Source organism: Netta rufina (genome assembly GCF_964035555.1).
Source record: "Netta rufina genome assembly, chromosome: 3".
Classification (NCBI taxonomy): domain Eukaryota; kingdom Metazoa; phylum Chordata; class Aves; order Anseriformes; family Anatidae; genus Netta; species Netta rufina.
In genome coordinates, this window is record NC_140125.1 from 116,758,154 (window position 1) to 116,779,719 (window position 21,566).

A 21,566-nucleotide genomic window follows, 5' to 3' on the forward strand; every position below is an offset into this window, starting at 1 on the left:
AGTGCACCCTCAGTAAGTTTTCAGATGACACCAAGTTAGGTGTGTGTGTCGATCTGCTTGAGGGTAGGAAAGCTCTGCAGGAGGATCTGGATAGGCTGCACCGATGGGCTGAGGTCAACTGCATGAAGTTCAACAAGGCCAAGTGCCGGGTCCTGCACCTGGGGCGCAATAACCCCAGGCAGAGCTACAGGCTGGGAGAGGAATGGTTGGAGAGCTGCCAGGCAGTGAAGGACCTGGGAGTGATGGTGGATAGTCGGCTGAATATGAGCCAGCAGTGTGCTCAGTTGGCCAAGAAGGCCAACGGCATTCTGGCTTGTATCAGGAACAGTGTGACCAGCAGGGCTAGGGAGGTGATCGTCCCCCTGTACTCAGCTCTGGTGAGGCCGCACCTCGAGTACTGTGTTCAGTTTTGGGCCCCGAGTACTGTGTTCAGTTTTGGGCCCCTCGCTACAAGGACATCGAGGTGCTTGAGTGGGTGCAGAGAAGGGCGACGAAGCTGGTGAGGGGTCTGGAGAACAAGTCCTACGAGGAGCAGCTGAGGGAGCTGGGCTTGTTCAGCCTGGAGAAGAGGAGGCTCAGGGGCGACCTTATCGCTCTCTATAGGTACCTCAAGGGAGGCTGTAGCGAGGTGGGGGTTGGTCTGTTCTCCCACGTGCCTGGTGACAGGACGAGGGGGAATGGGCTTAATTTGAGCCAGGGGAGTTTTAGGTTGGATGTTAGGAAGAACTTCTTTACTGAAAGGGTTGTGAGGCATTGGAACAGGCTGCCCAGGGAAGTGGTGGAGTCACCATCCCTGGAAGTCTTCAAAAGACGTTTAGATGTAGAGCTTAGGGATATGGTTTAGTGGGGACTGCTAGCGTTAGGTCAGAGGTTGGACTCGATGATCTTGAGGTCTCTTCCAACCTAGAAATTCTGTGATTCTGTGATTCTGTAACATGAGAGGCAAGTGGCTGGAGAGCACCTCAGCAGAAAGGGATTTGGTGGTGCTCGTCAACAGCAGGCTCAACATGAGCCAGCAGTGTTCCTGGCAGCCAAAAGATCAAACTGCATTTTGGGGTGCATTAAACACAGCAGAGCCAGACGGTCATAAGTTGTGATCCTCCCACTGTATTTAGTATTGGTGCATTCTCACCTTGAATATTGTGTGCAGTTCTGGGCTCCACAGAAGGAGCTCAGACCTATAAAAAGGAGGTTAAGGTCCTTTAAACCATCCAGAGGAGAACAACAGAGCTGGTAAAAGGGCTGGAAGGCATATTTTATGAGGAGAGGCTTAGTACATGTGGTTTGTCCAGTCTGGAGAAGAGGAGGCTAAGAGGTGGCCTCAGCACTCTCTGCAGCCTCCTGAGGAGGGGAATGGAGAGGGAGATGCTGGCCTCTGCTTCCTGGTCACTGATGGCAGACCATGAGGGAACAGCACAAAGCTGAGCCAGGGGAAGCTCAGGCTGGGCATTAGGAAAAATTTCTTTACTGTGAGGGTGCCAAAGAAGACAGGCTTCCTAGAGAGGTGGTTGATGCCCCACAGCTGTCAATGCTCAACAGGCATTTGGACAATACCATCAGCAATAAACTTTAACTTTTGGGCAGCCCTGAAGTGGTCAGGCAGCCAGACTTGATCTTTGAAGATCTCTTCCAACTGAACTATTTTATTTCTATTTCTATTATTTCTTTTTCTTGAAATATACTAATATAAAGAAGTCTAGAAAGTTCATCCCCAGTAGATTGTCATTCTGAGATGTTGGTAGCTTTTGTGGTCTGAATGATGTCCGGAGGCACTGTGATCCGTCTAGATTTTAATCATCTCTCAGTGGGTTACCTCAAGTAATTAGGCACAAATGTGTGATTCTGCTTCCGGATACTAACATTTCATAGAGTTCTTTCAGTTCCCTCAGTCTTTCTATCTCTTAACTGAGCAGTCATTATCATCACTTCTCAGGCGGAGTTAATTTACCTTAATTTAGTTTCAATTTTCTCCTTTTCTCCCTTTCTTCTTTCTCTCTCTCTCTCTCTCTCTCTCTCTCTTTTTTTTTTTTTTTTTAGGAGGTGGTGACTTCAAAGGTAGTGATTGACTGCAAAGTTCTCCACTGAGTCTTCTGTGGGTTGATAGCTGCTTTCTGACCAGTTCCTAGCAACTCACACTTTTTCTTGAAATTAACATTTAGTTCAGTTTATGTCTGTTGATATTAGCAGTGCTACCATTCACTCATTACTATGGACCTTAGTAAGACAGTGTTACACAATTACCTATTTTTCATAGCTCAATTCCTACTCAATTCTCCTATTTTGTCCTTCAAACTGTCTAAATAAATACATGCGAAGAGTGATTTTTTTCACCATTTCACTTTTTTCTCCTTGCAATGAATACATTAACAAATAACCTTGATACGAATTTTACTACTTAGTGTACCTTATCAATCACTGTATTTGATGTTTTGCTATGCAAATTATTTCAATATTTTGTTTCCTGTCACAACCAATCTTCAAAATACAGCACATTCTCTCCCCTACCCAACAATAGGAGAAGACACTTTCTTAAAATGTTAATCTGGGATTCTCCAGTGAAAAGCTTGTTAGAATCCAAATAAACAATATTAATTCATTTCTTCATTGCCATCTGCTTGATTACCTGTATGTAGTTGAAAGATGTGACTGTAATTCAGAAATCTTGCAGTTAAATATGGCATCCTGTTATAGGCTTGAGACAAAGTTTTTTTTTCAATGGCTATATTGACTTGATAACAAATGGTAAAATACAAACAACTGTAAAGCAATTTTTTTTTCTTCTCTTCATTCTTCTCTTCATTCTAGATGAACAAATATGTTGGAAAGATCTAATTGATTCACTAGAACTTGGCATAATGGCAATGTATGTTAAAATCAAGCTTGCTTTATGTTACAAAAATATAGCTACTTACAACCCTTTCTAGAAAAACAAGCATGGTTAAGACAGTACTTGAATGTTGTTTTTTAGCTTTAGAAACTGAAATGAGGATCATTAGGATGTATGCTACAGATGAATTGTTTTTCTACATGGTAGCTTCAAATCTGCTCTGCTCATCATAGTTGTTGGAGTGAACTACATGCAGTTTCTCTTCTTCTGGAACCTGTCATGAAAAACAGAGAACAGTTCAGTTGATGAGATAGATTTTCTTTTGTCATAAGAGGAGACTAAAGTGCACTGAGAAGGTCATTCTCTTAGTATATATTATGTATCTGTTAACAGTGAGTAGTTTACTGACACTAAAGAACGTTCAAGTGAGCAGGGTTGTGTTACTATCACTGGTCAATACAGACTGTGAAGTATTCAATTGCACTTTAATATTCTAATTTTCCTGTCATTTTTTATCATTTATATAAAACCATTGCTTGTGTCTTTTCCAAGGTCCAACAGCAAATAGTTTACAGAGCTGCCATTAAAAGTTATTTATTTATTTTTTTTCCCCTGATTGTCATACCTACAGTTGATATTTTGGCTTATAACTTCCTGTTGGACCACAAACTTTCTCTGACCAAAAGCCAAAATGCATAGTTTGTACTGCAGTTTAATTCATTTAAAAATAATAAAATGTCATTCGAGGTTCACAACATTTTATTTACATTGAATTTATATACAGTGTAGACCTTTATCTCTGAGTTAGGTGATGAAGGGTCCTTCATTGTCAGTGAGGAATAGACAGACTTTCTAGATTTTAATTCATGTAACCCTAACAGAGATCTGGAATGATTCAAATGAACTGCAGCCTGAAGCTCTCTCTTAATTGAGTATAAAGGGATCCTAGCAGGGCTCCTTCAGGTGTAGTTGTTTTTTAGCCCCATCATGTGTGTCTTCATTCATAAAAACATCATACAATGGGTGAGCAATTGGCTAACGGGCAGGGCCCAAAGGGTTATGGTAAATGGGGCTGCGTCAGGCTGGCGGGCAGTCACCAGTGGGGTCCCTCAAGGCTCCATTTTAGGGCCAGTACTTTTCAATATTTTTATAAATGATCTGGATGTAGGAATAGAAGGTATTTTGAGCAAGTTTGCTGATGACACCAAACTTGGAGGAGTTGTGGACTCAAATGAGGGTGTAAAGGCCTTGCAGTGGGATCTGGATAGGTTGGAGAGCTGGGCGATCACCAACCGCATGAAGTTCAATAAGAGCAAGTGCCAGGTCCTGCACCTGGGACGGGGAAACCCTGGCTGCACGTACAGACTGGGCGATGAGACGCTGGAGAGCAGCCTAGAAGAGAGGGATCTGGGGGTCGTGGTAGACAGCAAGTTGAATATGAGCCAGCAGTGTGCCCTGGCAGCCAGGAGGGCCAACCGTGTCCTGGGGTGCATCAAGCACGGCATCGCTAGTAGGTCAAGGGAGGTGATTGTCCCGCTCTACTCTGCGCTGGTGCGGCCTCACCTCGAGTACTGTGTGCGGTTCTGGGCACCACAGTATAAAAAGGACATGAAACTGTTGGAAAGTGTCCAGAGGAGGGCTACAAAGATGGTGAAAGGCCTGGAGGGGAAGACGTACGAAGAACGGCTGAGGTCACTGGGCCTGTTCAGCCTGGAGAAGAGGAGGCTGAGGGGAGACCTCATCACAGTCTACAACTTCCTCGTAAGGGGGTGTCGAGAGGCAGGAGACCTTTTCTCCGTTAACACCAGTGACAGGACCCGCGGGAACGGGGTTAAGCTGAGGCAGGGGAAATTTAGGCTTGACGTCAGGAGGGGGTTCTTCACAGAGAGGGTGGTTGCACACTGGAACAGGCTCCCCAGGGAAGTGGTCACTGCACCGAGCTTGTCTGAATTTAAGAAGAGATGGGACTGTGCACTTAGTCACATGGTCTGAACTTTTGGGTAGATCTGTGCGGTGTCAAGAGTTGGACTTGATGATCCTTAAGGGTCCCTTCCAACTCAGGATATTCTATGATTCTATGATTCTATGATAAAACAATAGTGACAGTTCTGAGCAATAACCTCAGTGGTCAGATCATTCAACCAGAAAGCAGAAGAGCTTCTTCTCAGCCTAAAACAGACTGTCTCTACAAATACTGAAGAAATTAACTAACTCTAAATTTAACTCAGTATGAAATTCTAGATAACATTAGAAAAGCAGCGCCATTTAGCCAAGAATGCAAATATCATGTGTTTAAACTACAACAGGGAAGAGGAAACTGGACACAGTAAGTGGTTAAAAGAGGGATAAAGAGCTTCACTCAGGTCTCAGTTTGTTGGCTGACTTTCTGCTTTTTGTTCAAGGTTTGTCCCATGTAAAAGGCAAGACCAGGTAGCAAGTCCAGAATAGATCATGAAGGTGGACTTGATAAATTCATGGCCTAAGGCAGGGCAACATTTTTGAAAGCTGGCTTGTGCAAACCTAAGTGTGCTGTACCTCTTCCAACATAACGAAAACAATGCTCCTTTTGACGGTGCTTTGTATCTTACCTCCCAATAAATAGAGTCATCAAAGCAGTTCTTGTCAGACGCTTGTCCCAGGAAGGGCAGCTTTAGAATAGCACCTACAGGTAAGAGCATTAAAAGTCAAAACCAACCAAACAAACAAACAACAATGACAACAATAACAACAAAAACAAACAAACAAACAAGCAAAAAAAAACACAAAAATATTCTTCAGATGTGCTGTGGGGAGTCTTATAAGCCTCCCATTACCAGGTTTCTGATTATAAGAAGTGACACTGGCTTTTTCACGTTGATTTTAGTAACAACTTGGCTTTAATTGCTCACACACCAGGTTTTAGACAGGAGTTTTGTTTCAGTCTGAATTTTTGTTTGGAAATAAACTTCCCCCCCCCCCCCATGTCCTCAGGAAAACTGCTCACATATAGTCAAGCTACTAGTGTTCGAACGTCATATATTGCAACTGCATGATGAAAGTCTGTCTGAGATCAGTAGCTCCTGAGATCAGAAGGCTATAAATGCTATAAATGCTCTACACAGGTGTCCTGGTTTCAGTTAGAACTCTGTTCTAACGGCCGGGTTAAACCACGACAACAGGCTACACATCTGCATAGGTTCTACGTTAGACTAAGGAAGCCACCACTGTCCAGCTTTAGGATGACGTATCTTATAGTGGTTTAGTTATCAATATTTAGATAAAAGAAACCACTAAATTATTTCAGCTGATTCTTCTCCATATTATAAGGCAGAAGGGATTGGAAATACATGCAGAAATCTAGTGTTCTTTGAGTTCCTTCTGGGCCTGGGCCAGACATATATCTCCTGTAAATCCTGTGTCATATTTACCTGTCCACCATAGATGTCTCAGAGACCCTGTGGCATCTCAAATAGTACAAGACACCTAATAACAGAATCACATGGGAACATGTGATCCCTAAAGGTAGATGTCTTCATCTCAAACTAGTTTCTGCTCAGAATCTGAAGTTTCTGAATCTAGAACAGAACTTCATCCAGAATAATAATTTTGATTTCTATATACTACCCAATATATTTGAATTGTGTATAAGGTAAGAGATCTTGGTTTTATTTGAAGACTGATTGGAAAACTGTCTTTTCCATATTTAAGCTTCTGCTAGTGCACTATCATGAAATATTTCTATTTTTCTATTTTCTGTTTTTCTAGTTAAATTATTGATAGGTTGAAATTCTCAATAAGCACACTTCTAATGTCACATATTTCAATCATTGTATGCATTGTACTGACCTGTCAATGCACCACCAGCCAGTGCAATTCCAATTGTACTGCCTAGGGCAGCAGCTTGCATGCCAGGGGTATGCAGGGCACTTTTCCTAAAAAGGACAGAAAAGCAAACCATCAACTGTTAAACTCTGAGGCTGAGATTTGGTTTTACAACTTTCTGTTTGCTCTCTGCTGGATAGGATGACTTATAGGAAGATACCTGTCATTGCTGTGGCCAAGACAAAACAATATGGGACTGAATATGTTTTGGTTTTGTTTTAGGCTATAGTTTAAGCATAGCTGGTTCTTTGAAAAGGCTATTAATATCTTCTAAGCCTTTATAAAAAGTTACCCTTTGTCAAAAAGACCTCCTTTTCATCTTCTTGTGGTCTTTTTAAGAGAGTGGAAATGGCCCATTTTGCCAATTGGGGTTTTCTTGGAAATCTTACAGTTGCCTGAACTACAATTGTAGAAGCATGGTAATGACTTTTCTACTTTTGAATGGTGTTTCTTTAATGACTGTTAGAATTTTTATTTGAGCTTTTAGTGTGGAACAAGGTTTGCATATAAACTGTACATTAAAGGCAGGATATCAAGAAGAGTTCTAATTAAACCAGAGCACCATGTCCAGCACCAAATCAAAGCTGCATTTGCTGAAAATAAATCATAATTAGATCCAACGAAAATGAAACATTAGAATAAACCTTTACTAAAAGGAACTTCTTTCTTCTTTCTATAACTTACCCATTTGTCCTTTGTATCGCTGTTACTACGATGCCTGCAATACCTCCCAGTACTCCAGGTAAACCATGCAAATTATGGACTCCACAAGTATCATGAATGTTCAGCTTGGATGCCAAAACAGGCTAAAATGAGGGGAACAATACAGTTTATGGTGAGTTTATGGTCTCCATTATCTATGGAATGATATTAGAAATGTCATCAGATATTTAAAATGATATAAGAAAGTAACATAGAACAAGAAACAATTTAACCTTTTTAATGTACACAAAGTTTAGCCTTAAAACCTGCTACCTTCTCATTGATTGTGATGTCATATATGGAGAAAAAAATCAGGTGAGTACAGATAATGGTAGAAATGTCCAAGTTACCAACACAAATAGAACACATGAAACTTCAGTGATATTTCCAATCTTTTCAGCCACTCTGGTAAAGGTTGACAGTGGTGGCTAAGTAACGCATATGTACCTGGTGTAAGTCTACTAGTCAGGTATTTTCTTCCAGAATGTTTCTCCAGTATGAAATGCCAGTTTAGAGAGTGTTAGTCAGAATATTTTGTTTTACTTAAGAAAGACTCCCATTTTGTACTTCAAAAGCATTTTCAGTTACAGAACTATTTAGATACTTTAAAAGACTGAAATTTAATTAGTACTATTTCACTGATATGAAATACAGTTCTTCTGGGGGAGGTTGTTCATAAAACATGGGCTTGGAGCAAAATTCAAGCAGCTCCTTTGAACAGAAATTCTAGCTTTAATCAACTCTAATATCTATGCAATCTTTCTATGTTTTTAGCTAGATGATGGAATGAAGTTATCTCATAAGCACGTATTTAAGTTACAGCCACTTCAAAATATTAGTTGACCATAACTTACTTTCTGTAGTGTATCAGCCGGTTGTTAAACTTCCTTTCTAGTAAACTATGGGAGTTTCAGTAAAGTCACTGAAGTAGTAAATAAATGAGAGCAGAGGCAGGTCCTAGGTACTCACAGTCAGGAAATGGAATCCGAGGACAGAGATGATTCCAGCAATTGCCCCAATGCACATAGCAGCAAAAGGATGGTTTAACAGATCTGCACAGGTACCCACTGCTACTCCTCCTGCCAGGGTGGCGTTTTGAACAAGAACCTGCACAGAGTATATAGAAGTGGAGATGCTAGACATTGAATAGAGGCTTGTTCTGGGGCTGAATGACTTGCAAAGGATTTTTCCAATGAAGAATAAGCAGGACTTTCAAATGGAGTTCCCTTTTACATACTGAGAGTGTTGGTTCAAAGCTGCTCTAAGCCAGTTTAACTGGGGCAAGTGCAATGCAGTCCATTTTTTGCAAAGTCACTAAAAGTCATTTGACCTACCAGGAAACCAGGCAAGGCCAGCAAAAATTGCATCCTACATCGGCATATGAAAATATTTTGCTAGGTTATGGAACTGTGCCAGCTCACACTGGGCTTAGATGAGCACTATAACTGCTTGAAAGAACTGGGTGAAAACCTAGGGCTGAATTTTACAGTAAGGTAACAAAAATATGGGACTCTGGCAACCCAACCCAGTTTGGTTTTCCTGGTTGTGCAGCTGCACTACGACATCGAGAGACCTATTTTGCCTATTGCAAAACAATGACCCATGTAGGATTGTCTTTGGAATAAGACACAAAAGTCCACTTGAATGTTGGACCAAATTCTCTGTGGTCTAGCAGGTTGTGTGGCCAAGAGAGAACAAGGGAGTGGGACCATCATGATGATGTCCAAGAGCTTTCTACTCTTCAGATGTAGTGATCCCTCTGAGAAACCAGATCACATGCCTAAAGTGGGGTGTGTTGACTCAGGGTCCAATCTGACATTGTAGCTTTTAGAAGGATAATAGCCCTAATTTTGTAAACAGTTGCGAACCATCCTAATTATCCTTATTGTAGAGGGGTGACTTGTAGAGAGGTGACAGATTGTGGTGTGACTCTTACCATGCTGAATTTGCCTCTTTGATCCACCAGGCTGGAGAGGGCAAATGTCACAACAGTACTTGCAGCCAAGGAGCAGTAAGTGTTGATAATTGCTTTAGGCCTGTTGTCATGTGCAATGGCGGAGTTAAAACTGGGCCAAAAAATCCAAAGGAACAGGGTACCTGAATGGACATAAGCCAACACAAAATAAAGACTATTCAGTCACAGGGGCATTTCCCTGTGAAAGATCCAACACAACAGAACTAACTACAAGAAACAAGGGAGATGCAACATTCTATGCAAATGTTGCTTATAACAGAAGATACCACAAAAAAGGGAGTCACCACTAATGTACAATGAGCATTCATCTTTAATTTGATCTTCTTAGGAAAGAAAAGCAAAAATATGTGTTTCCCTGAAAACTGCACATTTCAGGAAAAAAAAAAAAAAGACTATGCTTCTAGGAATGTACTTAAGAAAATGAATGCTAGGTAATAATAGGCAATTATTAAAACGCATGGATTAAAAAGGGATGGAAAACTGATCAATTTTTTGCTATTTCTATCTGTGCTTCTTTTACTTACCAATCATGGCAAATAAGTCGGAGTGATAGGTAGATTCTTCATTTTCATGCTTGTTTTTCAAACCAGGACGATATAAGACTAGGCTTACGGCCAAACCAAAATAAGCTCCAAAAGCATGGATTGTCATTGAGGCTCCAACATCTGTGGCCTGTATCAGGGACCCAAAATAATACCAAGAAATTTATACAACAAAAAGGTGAGGATTTGATGAAGGAGAAGTCTGCATAACTTTTAATAGCTTGTTTTCTATGGTGGAAGCAAGAACATAGAAACTGGAAGTGTTACAAAGTGAAATCATGTTTTAAACAGAAAATAATTACTGCTAAGTAGTTGTACCTGAAATATTTCTGTAACTAGATGTTCATTGCATGCAAAAATTGTGATCTCCAGAATTGTCAAGATCAGCATCTGAACAGGGCTTGTTTTCCCCAGGACAGCTCCAAATGAAATCAAAGCAGTTGCTGTACTGAAGTCTGCATTTATCATGCTGAAGTTAAGCAAACAAATAAAAACAAACAAAAAAGAAAGGCAGAAAGGAAAATCAGTTTAATGGAACCTGAAATAATCTGTATTCAAACCTGTTATATCACTAAATGATAGAGATTTAACTCTTCAAACATAAAATCATCTTTGTGAATAAAAAGTAAAGTAAAATTTCCTAGAGGGGTTTTGTCCTCTTACAGATGACTGAGGAATAAATGTGGGAAAGTTATCTCCTGCTTATACCTTACATGTGCTCAGCTGGTTGAAATTACAGTGAAAATTTAGAGTGTGTGTATTGAAGATATGCAGGGATATTTCCAGGTCTGACTGTTACTTGAACTTCAAAGACAAGAGGGAACTCGTAGTTTTGGTCAGATAGCTTAGCTCATTTCAAGAGCTTGGCAGGTCTTTCTGTCACTTTGTGTCATGTTTGCTTTAACTGTCAGGAAGGACCAGTGTTAATGGGTTATGGAGGATGATAGAGATCAATAAAAACACAAATTGACCAAAACTTCCAGCTCTAACTATGAGTCTTTCATCAAATGCCTATTTGAAAGCATCAAGGAGCTATTCGTATTATTTCTGCATGTGCCTCAGTAGTTTTTGTATGATGTTTCTTTTAAAATTGTCTACAATTGTTCTCCGAACTGCAGATGTGGAGAACACTCTGAGACATTGGTAGAAACAAGGCATGAGTGGGAGAAGGATTAAAAGTGTTTAGAGGTGTTACTTGTGAAATCTCTTATTCCATGGTTGGGGTCCAAAGCCTATTAGAGTATGATGCTTGTGCAAATAATTCCTCCAGAAGTAGGAGAACACCTTATGTGTGGACTTGACACATTGCGCCAGCCTTTCCTTTGTGGCCCCATGTGTCCTAAAAGGACAAATCCTTTTGCTCCTGCTGAATGCAGGAGAGAGCTGGAGAGCTTGTGTACTACTGCTGAAAATTTCCCAGCTTGCACAGCTCCAGAGATTCAAAGCAGTGTCTCTATATGGCTTATGTTTCATATAAAACTTAGCAGTTCAAAGTTCACCCCATGTTCCCTTGGCTCAATGCAGCAGATGTTCCCCCTTGGGAAATGAATGTTGAGAGGTGGATAGTGATACTCTATCCAATTTTAGTGAGCTTAGAAGACTGATCTCGCAGATGTTATAGTTTTATGTCTTCCTTTCATATCTTAAGGGATAGAAATGTAATTATAGGAAAATTCATATGTACCTATTAATATCAACACGAATTTTCCCATCTGCCATATGCCAAAATCCTTGCATCAGGGTGCCCCACTGAAGACCGAAGGCTGCTATGAGCATGTTGATACCAACACTGCTGAATCCATATTTCTTCAGAAAGGTCATCAGGAAGCCAAATCCAACAAATATCATCACATGGACATCCTGAAAGACTGAAAGAAGAAAACTGTCTGTGTACACAGTGACTACAAAAGGGGCAAATCTAGCTAGGGACAAAAGAAGATTCAATTGAAAAGAGAATGTGTTTTAAACTCATATCATCAATGTGACATACCCTTCTATTTTTGCTGATCAGCCTATGAGTTGAGTTTTTGGAAAATTATTGATTTGATATCTTGCTATATCTCTACAAAATGAGCACTAGGTCAATCTACTGGCAAACATAATGTACCTAGAACTGTCACTTGGGCCTGAAGCTGCCCAGAACATCACAGCTTCCTTTCCTTACAGAAAATTTCTCTTTCCCCCCAAATAAGGATTGTTACATCCAGCATGTTCTGGCTAACTCCAAAAATGTGCATGACTTGTTTGTGAGAATGCTTGTTGGCACAGTGTAAAAGTATGCTTGTGATTCCTAACATAGCTCTGTACAAGATTGAGTTCTTTTCTTGGGTACTTTTAATTTACTATGATTTTATGCCTTTTTTTTTTTTTTTTAAGAATTTTTTAAGCATTTAAATAGAACATAAATTTATCACCACAATAGGGATATTTAAAAAAAATAGTTAATCTGAAGTTGTTTTTGTAATTTAATGAGCACTGAACATACCAGTTGTTGGTTATTTTTCTTTTCTTTCTTTCTTTCTTTCTTTCTTTCTTTCTTTCTTTCTTTCTTTCTTTCTTTCTTTCTTTCTTTCTTTCTTTCTTTCTTTCTTTCTTTCTTTCTTTCTTTCTTTCTTTCTTTCTTTCTTTCTTTCTTTCTTTCTTTCTTTTTCTTTCTTTCTTTCTTTTTTTTTTTTTTCTCCCATTGGTAAGAACCTTTTCAGAGAGAAACTTATTCTTTCCATTTCTATTTTGCTGTTCCTTACATGAAAACATATTGAAAACTTGAGACATTGACCTTTTTAGTATAATATTTGGATTGAAGTAACATTTCCCATTTCAACATTTCAACATTCAACTTTCAACATGCTTTGCTATATGCATTACCACGTTTAGCCAAAAGAGGGCCCAGAAGTATAATAAATTACCTGAGATTCTTAAACTCAAACTGCGTTGTCATATTCCACTCCTGACCTAGTACTGAAATGCAAGCATTTGTACAGTAATATCCTTTACAGTGGTCTACACATATCTGAGATTAGTGTAGAAATGCAGGTGTTTCTCAGACATGCTCAATCATTTTGTTTCTTCTTTAGGCTAGACATTTTGATGTTTATTTACTGTCCATTAATTTGAAGTGATACGGATTTCTGAGGCTCCTACAGTCCTTTGGGAGTTCCTCATTTTCCTCTGTGTTACTCAGTTTCCAGAAGTACTTTTCAAACTCCTGTGTTTTGCTTACTACTTGTTTTAAGAGATATGCAATCAAGTCTCCCATTTGGGCTTCTACTCTTTTGATGCATGCGGAAATTTTGTATTGCAATGTTGAGTGAAAATGAATATCTGGCTTAGAGCCCAACATATTTCTTTGCTTCAAGGGACCTTGCAAGGGATGGAAAAATATGGTAGAGAACAGTATAAACCATGCTAATACAACCTTCCTGATAATACCAGAAGCAAAGTTTTTAGTTTCCTTATGCAGGACTACAAACACAGCTTAATTTGTTCATATTTCTGTGTCCGAGGGAGACAGTAGAAGATGTTTAGGAAAGGTTATTGAAGTATATTTGTTGGCTGGTACTTCTGCCTGTGAACCTCTGTAAAGCCTTCTTCTCACATTTTTTTTTTTTTTTTAAATAATTTTCTGTGAGTGACCCTTTAGCTACTAACCTGTGGGACCAATACCTTCATGTGTGAGAAATGGCTCAGGTTGTTTGTCTGATTCTTGCAAAATTACTTTATATGTGTGTTGATGCTTTTTAATGATAATGGACAAATACAGAACTAGAGGGCAAATCTATAGGATGCATGGCAACATTTACAAAAGTAGTGGTTTTATTTCGCTTTAGCAGAAACAAATGGATATGTATTAAATAACCTCTTAGCATGATAAATCAAAGTGATATATGACTGCAACAGTTCTCAGATTATATCACTCTTGAGTTTCGTACACAAAATGAGAGGTACATTTGGAAACGAACCATTGCTGCTCTTTTTGTTCTTGGAACTAGCCTATGCCATGGACTTTCCAGAAAAGCTTAAGGAATAATCTAGTGAATTGTATACATATTCACAGGACAATCAGCAAGTCTTTCCAGTCTTCCAGAGGAGATAATGGTTTGTTAACATTCAGCATGTTATTTGCTCTTGTTTTCAATCTGCTGCTTATAATAATCACAGAAAAAACAGGTAAATTGCTCTCATCAAACCAATCCCATTCATATATATAAAATCTCAGTAAATCATGTCTAGATTAGTAGAAGATGTTTAAGTAACCTGACACTACATATGAGCAAAAGAACAGGCTTCAAAAGCACCTTGATGGAGGTTTTTAATTCTCAAAGCCCTTCAACAAGGCTTCTGTGTGCTCAGCTCTCATTTGAAGTGCACTTAAATATTTTTTTCCCTAGTTCTGAAGATTAAAAGCAACATATTTCACAAACTGAGCGAAGATCTCCAACTGATATAGCCTGTAACTAGTGCTTGAACTACCTCTTATGCCTTCTTTTAAAGAATATAAGGTCTGGAATGATTTGAAATGATGTAGAAACAACACAATTTAGAATTAGCTGTTTCAGGAACTAGTTGTGTTTAACAAAACATAGCACGTCTGCTCTGTGAGACAGGAAGAGAAAGAGTGGGAAAAACACTCAAGCATATCCTGAATAAAACCACTGCCCATAATTCTGCTAAGGCTGTCCTAGACCAACATATTAATTTCACTGCAAGGTCTCTGCATTATGGTCAGTCTCAATGCAAAGATGCTTGTGGCCACTAAGTTTATACTTAAAGTGCAATTTTGCTCTGCTGAAAGGAGTAAACCTTAGAATATTGAACAAGAGATGTGTATAATACTATTTTTTAAAGCCACATGTCAAAGACCAATTACATTACATTAAATTCTGGTTGCTAGCAACAAAGAAATCCTCTAGGAGTACTTCCAAAACCTTCACAACCCCTTGTCTTCTCATTCTACTGGCACAGCAGACCTAAATTTGTGCATCCAATCCACTATGCCTGTACTGACATCCTCCAGAAATAGAGAAAATGCAAAGCTATGCTTTGGGAATGATTTCAGCTAAGTCCTTCTTTAACCGAATGCAAAATTATGGTCGTTTTCAATTGTTTTCATCATTCTGAAGAATGAATCCAAAAATACTGAAAAGCTTGGGTTTACGGTGCTGAGGTATTTAAGTTGTACAAAAGCAGGCCCAGCACTGCAATGCTGAGAGTATAAATTGGTGCCTGGGAGGTGCAACTAAATCTGTGAGGTACAGATGATGTTACCATCTCAAAACATCTTGGGGAAATGTGAGAAGAAGTTTGAAGTCATTATTTTGGGAACTCAGTGGAAGTCCTGATTCAGGATATGTCTTAATATATCTACACAATGGTAGCATTAAATTTCTGCCAGGTCCTTCAGCAAATTACGCTCTTGTGCATACTTTGCAGATAGGGATGTTTTAGAAGAGGGTCCGCAAATGAAAATACAAATGTTGGAGAATCCTGTTTTTCTTCCACTTTTTTACAGTAAATCAGATTTATCTACTCTTATATCAGCATCTGCAAGTCCAACATTAAGTCTGCGGTGTTTGCTTAGTTTATGTCTGTACTAGTAAACCGAACAGCCTGAGGTCTATCCTCTGGCCAAAGGGCAAATGGCATAGCTCAACTCACATCTATACATGTTTTTCCCTCCTAGAAAAGGTTGTTCCCACCTTTACAACCTATTGTGAATAGTCCCTGTTATATGCTATGTTTAATGTCAAACCTAGGAGGAGGTGAAGGTCAAATGGCCAAAACCACTCCAGAAACTTGCTGACAGTTCAATAGTGTGGACAACCGGGGAACTGTATAACACAGTCGTATACTTTCTGAGCAAAAAGCATGAGAGACAGAAAGGAAGACGAGGCAATTTTTCTGTCACATTGGTATTAGAAAACATTTTATGTTATCCCTAACTGGATATCTGACAGTTACAATGGCATAGGCAGTCTTCCTCCAGAAGATCTGAGGTTTAACAAGAAATGTACTACACAACTGCAAAGGATGACTGTTAAACTACTGAAATAAGCACAAGGATACTGAGCACCTTTCTTCATTTTCCTTGGTAAAGCAAATGCCAAGAAAATGCTGAACAATTTAGTACCAGCTATTGCAGGTATGATATTCAGCCTGGAGAAGGTATTTTTCCGTGTTCTTTCAGGGCAAATAGACCTTAATCTGAGTCTGAACATAGAACAATAAAATATCCTTCTGGTTTCTTAAATTTTACCAGGATGCCCAAAGCACTACAGTTCTGTGGCTGTATTTGGTGTTATGTTTTGGAGGACAGCCAGACAAGAGGTAGGTGGAGAGGAATTTTAGCAAATAGCTTTGTTAATACTGCACCAGTACAATTGTATAACAATTACTGTTAAATTATTAGTGTGGTTTCTGGTATAGTTGTGGACATAGGCAAGTTATCTTGGGGAGAGAATGAGCTCTGGCATAGGCTAAGTTGCTAGCATATATATGACTAAAAGCAATTTAATCGACTGCACAAAATTAATATCAAGGATACTGCTACGTTGCAGTATAGGAAATGTGAGTAATTAGTCCCTCGTTCATCAGCTGACTTGCCTCTGGATCTGAATCATGCCAGGCATTCACTGTTGTCTTAACTGGACAGTGTTCGCTATGGGAATATAAAATGTATGACCAATGAGGATTGAAGTGACCCCAAGACCACCTTCCCCATAAAAGTCACAGAAAGGCCTTTCAAAATTAACTGAGTACTACATACAGGCAAGAATTTCTGTATCATTTTAATCATTCTTAAGAGAACTGCAATTGGGACCACAAACTTTAAGATGTCCGAGCCAAGAAGAACAACAAACATTCATTACTACAAGCAAGACACAGGATGCTCCTCTGCAAATTTGTTTTGTTTGCAAACTTATTTATTTACAATGGTCAACATTTTGCAGAAGAGGGAGGGAGTATGGGACAAGTCAGCAACTACTTCTCACACTAAATGCTTTCTCCCTGAAATTTATTGAGCCTTTGCAGAACAACAAATCAACAGAAAAATTTGCAGGCTGAACTGCCAAGTTCAGCCAAGACACTAGCGTGCTTTGAAAGGTAGGAGTAAGTTAGCCACCTTGTGACAAAAACTATTGCCTTCGATGGAGTCCAGTTTCTGCAAATTTATCTTGTACTGATGATGACTATGCTGCCCAATTTACATGTTCTGAAAAGACAAACTTCTGAAACCTGGATAATAGTAATGAAATATTCTATTATTTTACACCATTTAATACAGTAAGCAGAACTGAAGGACTGGCAAGAACATCATCATGCATCCCTGGAAAATGCTTAAATACGTTGAAGAAATTCTTATTTCTCCCAGTTTTAACCTGCTATGCAAACACTAAAACTATTTTCAGGACTCTCCCAAAACATCTAACTTCTCAGTCCCTAGTTACTATTAGAACTTTATATACACTCAATTTGAATTTATCTTTAAAGTCTGCTGCTTTCACACCTCATAAAAAGGCTTGTTTGCCCTAAGGATTGCTGTCCTTTTCAAGCTATGATGGTCAGTCTTGTAAGTTATTCAGAAATTTTCGTTAGGATTAGTTTAAAGAAATTCTAACTTCTATAAATCTCAGCAATACTTACGTGGGTGCAATATTTCCGATTGACTGCCAGTTTTATATTCAACAAATATCCCAAACAAAATAATGATGGCCACTTGTAGAAGAAGAGCGAAGATCGAGAACTTGAACCTCATGTTGGTGTCAAGGGCTGAAGGCATTGCAGGAGAGTCAGAGGCTGCAAGAGCCTGATAAAGGGTGGTCTCCTTCAGCAGAGCTGCCTAATTCAGTGGATCTGGGTGATATAGAAAAAAAAAAAAGAGGCAAAAAAACGACACACCCACTATGGGAGGGAAACACTACAAGCCAATATTGCAATTTCTTATTTCCAAGGCTATTTCTGTGTATGAAATGCTGGCTTACATATTTCTCACTTGGTAATGCGAAACAGCTCATTTAGCAGCAGATATGTTTCTTATTGTCTTATTAAAGGAAGTAGCCTAGAAGAAAAACTCAGATAGCCTGATTTGTCGCACTTAGTGAGGAACACAGCTACAGCCAATTGTATTTCCTGTAGTCAGTCATTTCTCCAAACTGTAGCTTTCATTTGAGAGGTAAATCACTTCTCATGTTATATGAAATATGGACAATCTCTTATCTGTGGATAATAAGGTAAGATGAGCAAAGAGAATCTCATTCATATTGAATGAAGCATGCATAAAGAGGACACAAGTTCTCATTGTGAACTGCTGTTGAAAATAAAATAATTATAATTCCTCAAAAGAAAAAAAAAATGGATTTCTGTAGCTGTAGAATATTAAAAAGAAGAATTTGAAAAAAACACTTATATTTTTCAATTTAAATTACTGCTTTTTGATTTTTTTTTTTAGTTCAGACAACCAAAGTTTTCACACCAAATTTCTTACATGGTTTAAAAAAGCTCATTTTTAAAACTGTCTCATGAATAAGAGAATTAAATAAATTTCACTACACTAAAATTATGAGAGGATGACCCTTGAGATCCACACTGGTTGTCGAACTTTGTGTTGAATCTTAAAGTTTTGTGGGTTTAGGGATAACATTTTATTGACGTGATGTTGATACCTTGGAGTTGATACTCCTATGATCCCACATTCAGAAGACAGGCCAAAACTGTATTGTAGGGGACTTTATCTCATGAAAATTTATCTCATGAAAAAGAGGTTGATTTACATATTTTGCAGTCTTCAGCCCACCAAACTGGGTGGTAGGCTCAAGGTGATTTTTAGGTATGGTGTCCTGTTCATGCTAATTTCTGGACTGTGTTGGCTTGTCACTGGTGTTGTCATCTCAGGTAGGATAAAAGTCCTGGCACTGCTCAGATTTCTAGCATAAAGGTAAAATTAAACCATTGTCTGTACAAAGTTTAAAATGATCTCAGCCTTTTCTCTTTGGAAATATGTCTGTGGCTTTGGAATTGAAAATAAATTATTCAACAAGAAGTATTTAATTTGAACAGATCAAAGAGAGGAAGCAGAGCTTTGTTAAAAAGTTATTGATCATCCTTGCTGTGCTACAGGATAAAACAGACGGTAGCATTTGATTATAAAAAGCTGTAAGCTCCTTCATTTGCACAGGAAGTGATTAAATGAGAACAAAACCACGAGTATATTTTTTTGTTTGTTTTTTTTTTTTTTTTAAACTTACAGTTCAACGACGAATATCTCTTATTGTTTGTTGCCTCATGTTTTCCCCTGTGAATATCTCACATGATATGAGCAATCCCATGTGATATGGGATTAAATTCTTTCAGGGATGCAGAATAGTCTCCTAGATGAATTCTTATTTGGAAAAGTAATTTTTATGTACTCCAATATTTATTTCATTTATTGTGCTGAGTAAATGAATCTTGATCCTGCAGCTCTACATCAGAATGGAAGCTTTGCAGGAGAAAGTAGATCCTGCTTGATGACCTGATTTCTTTCACAGCTGAAGCAACAGTCTTGCCAATGGCAGTCTCTATCATTTCTAACATTCCCGCATTTATTTATTTATTTATAATTGTATTGTTTCTGACACAGCCTTGCCAGTTGATGGGAAGCAGCCTCATACAACATCTTATTTCAAAGTCCAGCAGTCCTTACATGTGCATTTAACCGCTCCATGGTGCAATTGGAAATGTACACATCTTGAGTAGCCAGTCTTTAGTGTTAAAAAATTCCTTTGTGTCTCCCTATTAGCTTCAGCCCAATCATAACTGCTTATGGAACTGGAAAAAGTGAGGATGTTCTTTGTTAAGTACTGTTGCATGTCTGGATCTATCACCTAATTTTGAGTATTTGTCTTAAATGGATGTAGGGTTTTTCATCCTACTTCTCTGTCTCACAGAAAAATGCGGTGCTGGTGAGATATCAGAACCTTAATATAAATGCGTGAAAAGTTATGGTAAACTTTCGATCTTCCAAACTAATAAAAGCAAGAGATAAAGGAATAGTTTGAGCAATATCCTTACCTAAAGAACAATAAAAAATCTGTGTTTAATAATCTTCCTAAAAAACAGGAAGTTTATTCCTCAAACACAATTAGGAGTGGTGTTCATATTACCAGATATACACCATAGATTTCTGTATCTAACCTAATAATGCTTTGCCTATAAGTGAGGAATGAGAAATAGGATCTTCTGAGAGAAACTGATTTCATCTTAAAGTATCTCAAACAGGTTAAATAGGCCAAATGAATGCAAGGACCTAGCACTTGATGCCCTTTTGATCAGGTCTTTTGGGTATCTCAGACTCAAATCAGTCTCAGGATGTCTCCTAGAAGAGGCCCAGTGTAGCCTGATAAAGAAGCTGGTGTGGCTAAAACACCGAGTTCATTTTATTTAAGTCTGAGCTATAGGTATCCCTGAGCATGGATTTATACCTTGACCATGAATTGGAGAGCATGCCAATCTCTAAACTACTTCTTGGTACATGCTTTTAGGGTTGACATTGCAACCAGAAAGGTAGGATAAGGTACATCTTGTCTGCATGTTGTGACAGAAAATATTTCTTGGTCTCCTGAACTTTGAGCTGAATACTTTTTTTTTTTTTTTTGAGAACATTAACATTTATCCCATTTCTGTGGTGTCACTTTAGAAGAGTTATTTAATGACTCATTAACTTTTGTAATGTTTTGAGTCAGCACAACAGGTCAGAATATCCCGAAATGGAAGAGACCCTCAAGAATGATAGAGTCCAACTCCTGACACGTACTCCATCTCAAGTTGAAAGCTCAGCTCAATAAACAAGGTTTGTATATGCAGCCCTTAAGTAGTTTCCTTCACCTTGAAGGGGAAAGTGACATTGAATGTATTTTTCTGACTCCCCAGATAACAACAATAAATTTGTCTTGTCTGGATCCATATCACTCACACTAGCCCCTAACACAAGTTTTTATATAGTGTGGGGAAAACAAGGGATTTCCTATACTCACTAATGTGCCAGTTAGGTTATTTTAGGTTATTAGGTTTTTATTTTTCCTATTTGAAATCACAGTGAGTTCACTGTTTTATGTTTTACTGCAAGAGCATGCTGAAGAAGGAATGAAATGCACAAGCAGAAGCTTTTGATTGAGGTGTATCCCAAAGTTGCAGGAACGATGTTTACAAGAAATAAAGGGGTTCATGCTCCCTTACAAAAGGGCTAGTTTGTACTGCTCCTGTGATAAATAAATAAATAAATGACTAATACAGGAAGGTGGGTGCTATACATACACCTTAAAGCTTTATCTACTTTCTCAAGGAAGCAAAGAAAAGCAGTGTAAATGAGATTAAAGCTTTAAGTCTGGGATACTATTTGTAAATATGTGAGTGGATCTGTTTCCCTATGAGGAATAATAGCAAAGAAAAGTGCTTTTGAGAAATAATGAATCTGCAAAGCTAAGATATTAAATGATGTAGCTGCAACTGTATGTATATTCATTTGTTTAGATTGTCTGTGACATGCTGCATTATAGTTCCTGTCTTGTGGCCCAGGAAATTTGTGTTTTCATATCAAGATTTTTACCATTTTTCTGTGTTTCTAAGTTTTAAGTTTTCCATTTCATTACCTGTAAATAGCAGTTCAGATTTGCATTTTAATGTT

At 38.5% G+C, this 21,566-nt stretch overlaps 1 protein-coding gene across 1 annotated transcript; it reads right to left on the reverse strand.

The window, feature by feature from the left end:
* Positions 1 to 2,388: 2,388 nt before the first annotated feature.
* Positions 2,389 to 17,719, reverse strand: RHAG (Rh associated glycoprotein). The gene is made up of 10 exons (XM_084285135.1): positions 17,549 to 17,719; positions 11,592 to 11,775; positions 10,226 to 10,376; positions 9,890 to 10,037; positions 9,327 to 9,487; positions 8,360 to 8,497; positions 7,373 to 7,494; positions 6,653 to 6,738; positions 5,416 to 5,489; positions 2,389 to 3,101 (listed from the first exon to the last, which is right to left on the reverse strand). The coding sequence occupies exons 1-10, from the start codon at positions 17,682 to 17,684 to the stop codon at positions 3,024 to 3,026; spliced, it is 1,278 nt and encodes a 425-aa protein (XP_084141261.1). The 5' UTR covers positions 17,685 to 17,719; the 3' UTR covers positions 2,389 to 3,023.
* Between the last annotated feature and the right edge of the window lie 3,847 nt (positions 17,720 to 21,566).

Bases quoted from the DNA above. Each gene is read 5' to 3' on its own strand.
- RHAG (XM_084285135.1), bottom strand. From the start codon at position 17,684: ATGCCTTCAGCCCTTGACACCAACATGAGGTTCAAGTTCTCGATCTTC. The intron at 8,498-9,326 runs GTAAGAGTCACA...TACTCTGTGCAG, and splicing joins AAAGAGGCAAATTCAGCATG to GTTCTTGTTCAAAACGCCAC. The intron at 7,495-8,359 runs GTGAGTACCTAG...CCCTCATTTTAG, and splicing joins TCGGATTCCATTTCCTGACT to CCTGTTTTGGCATCCAAGCT.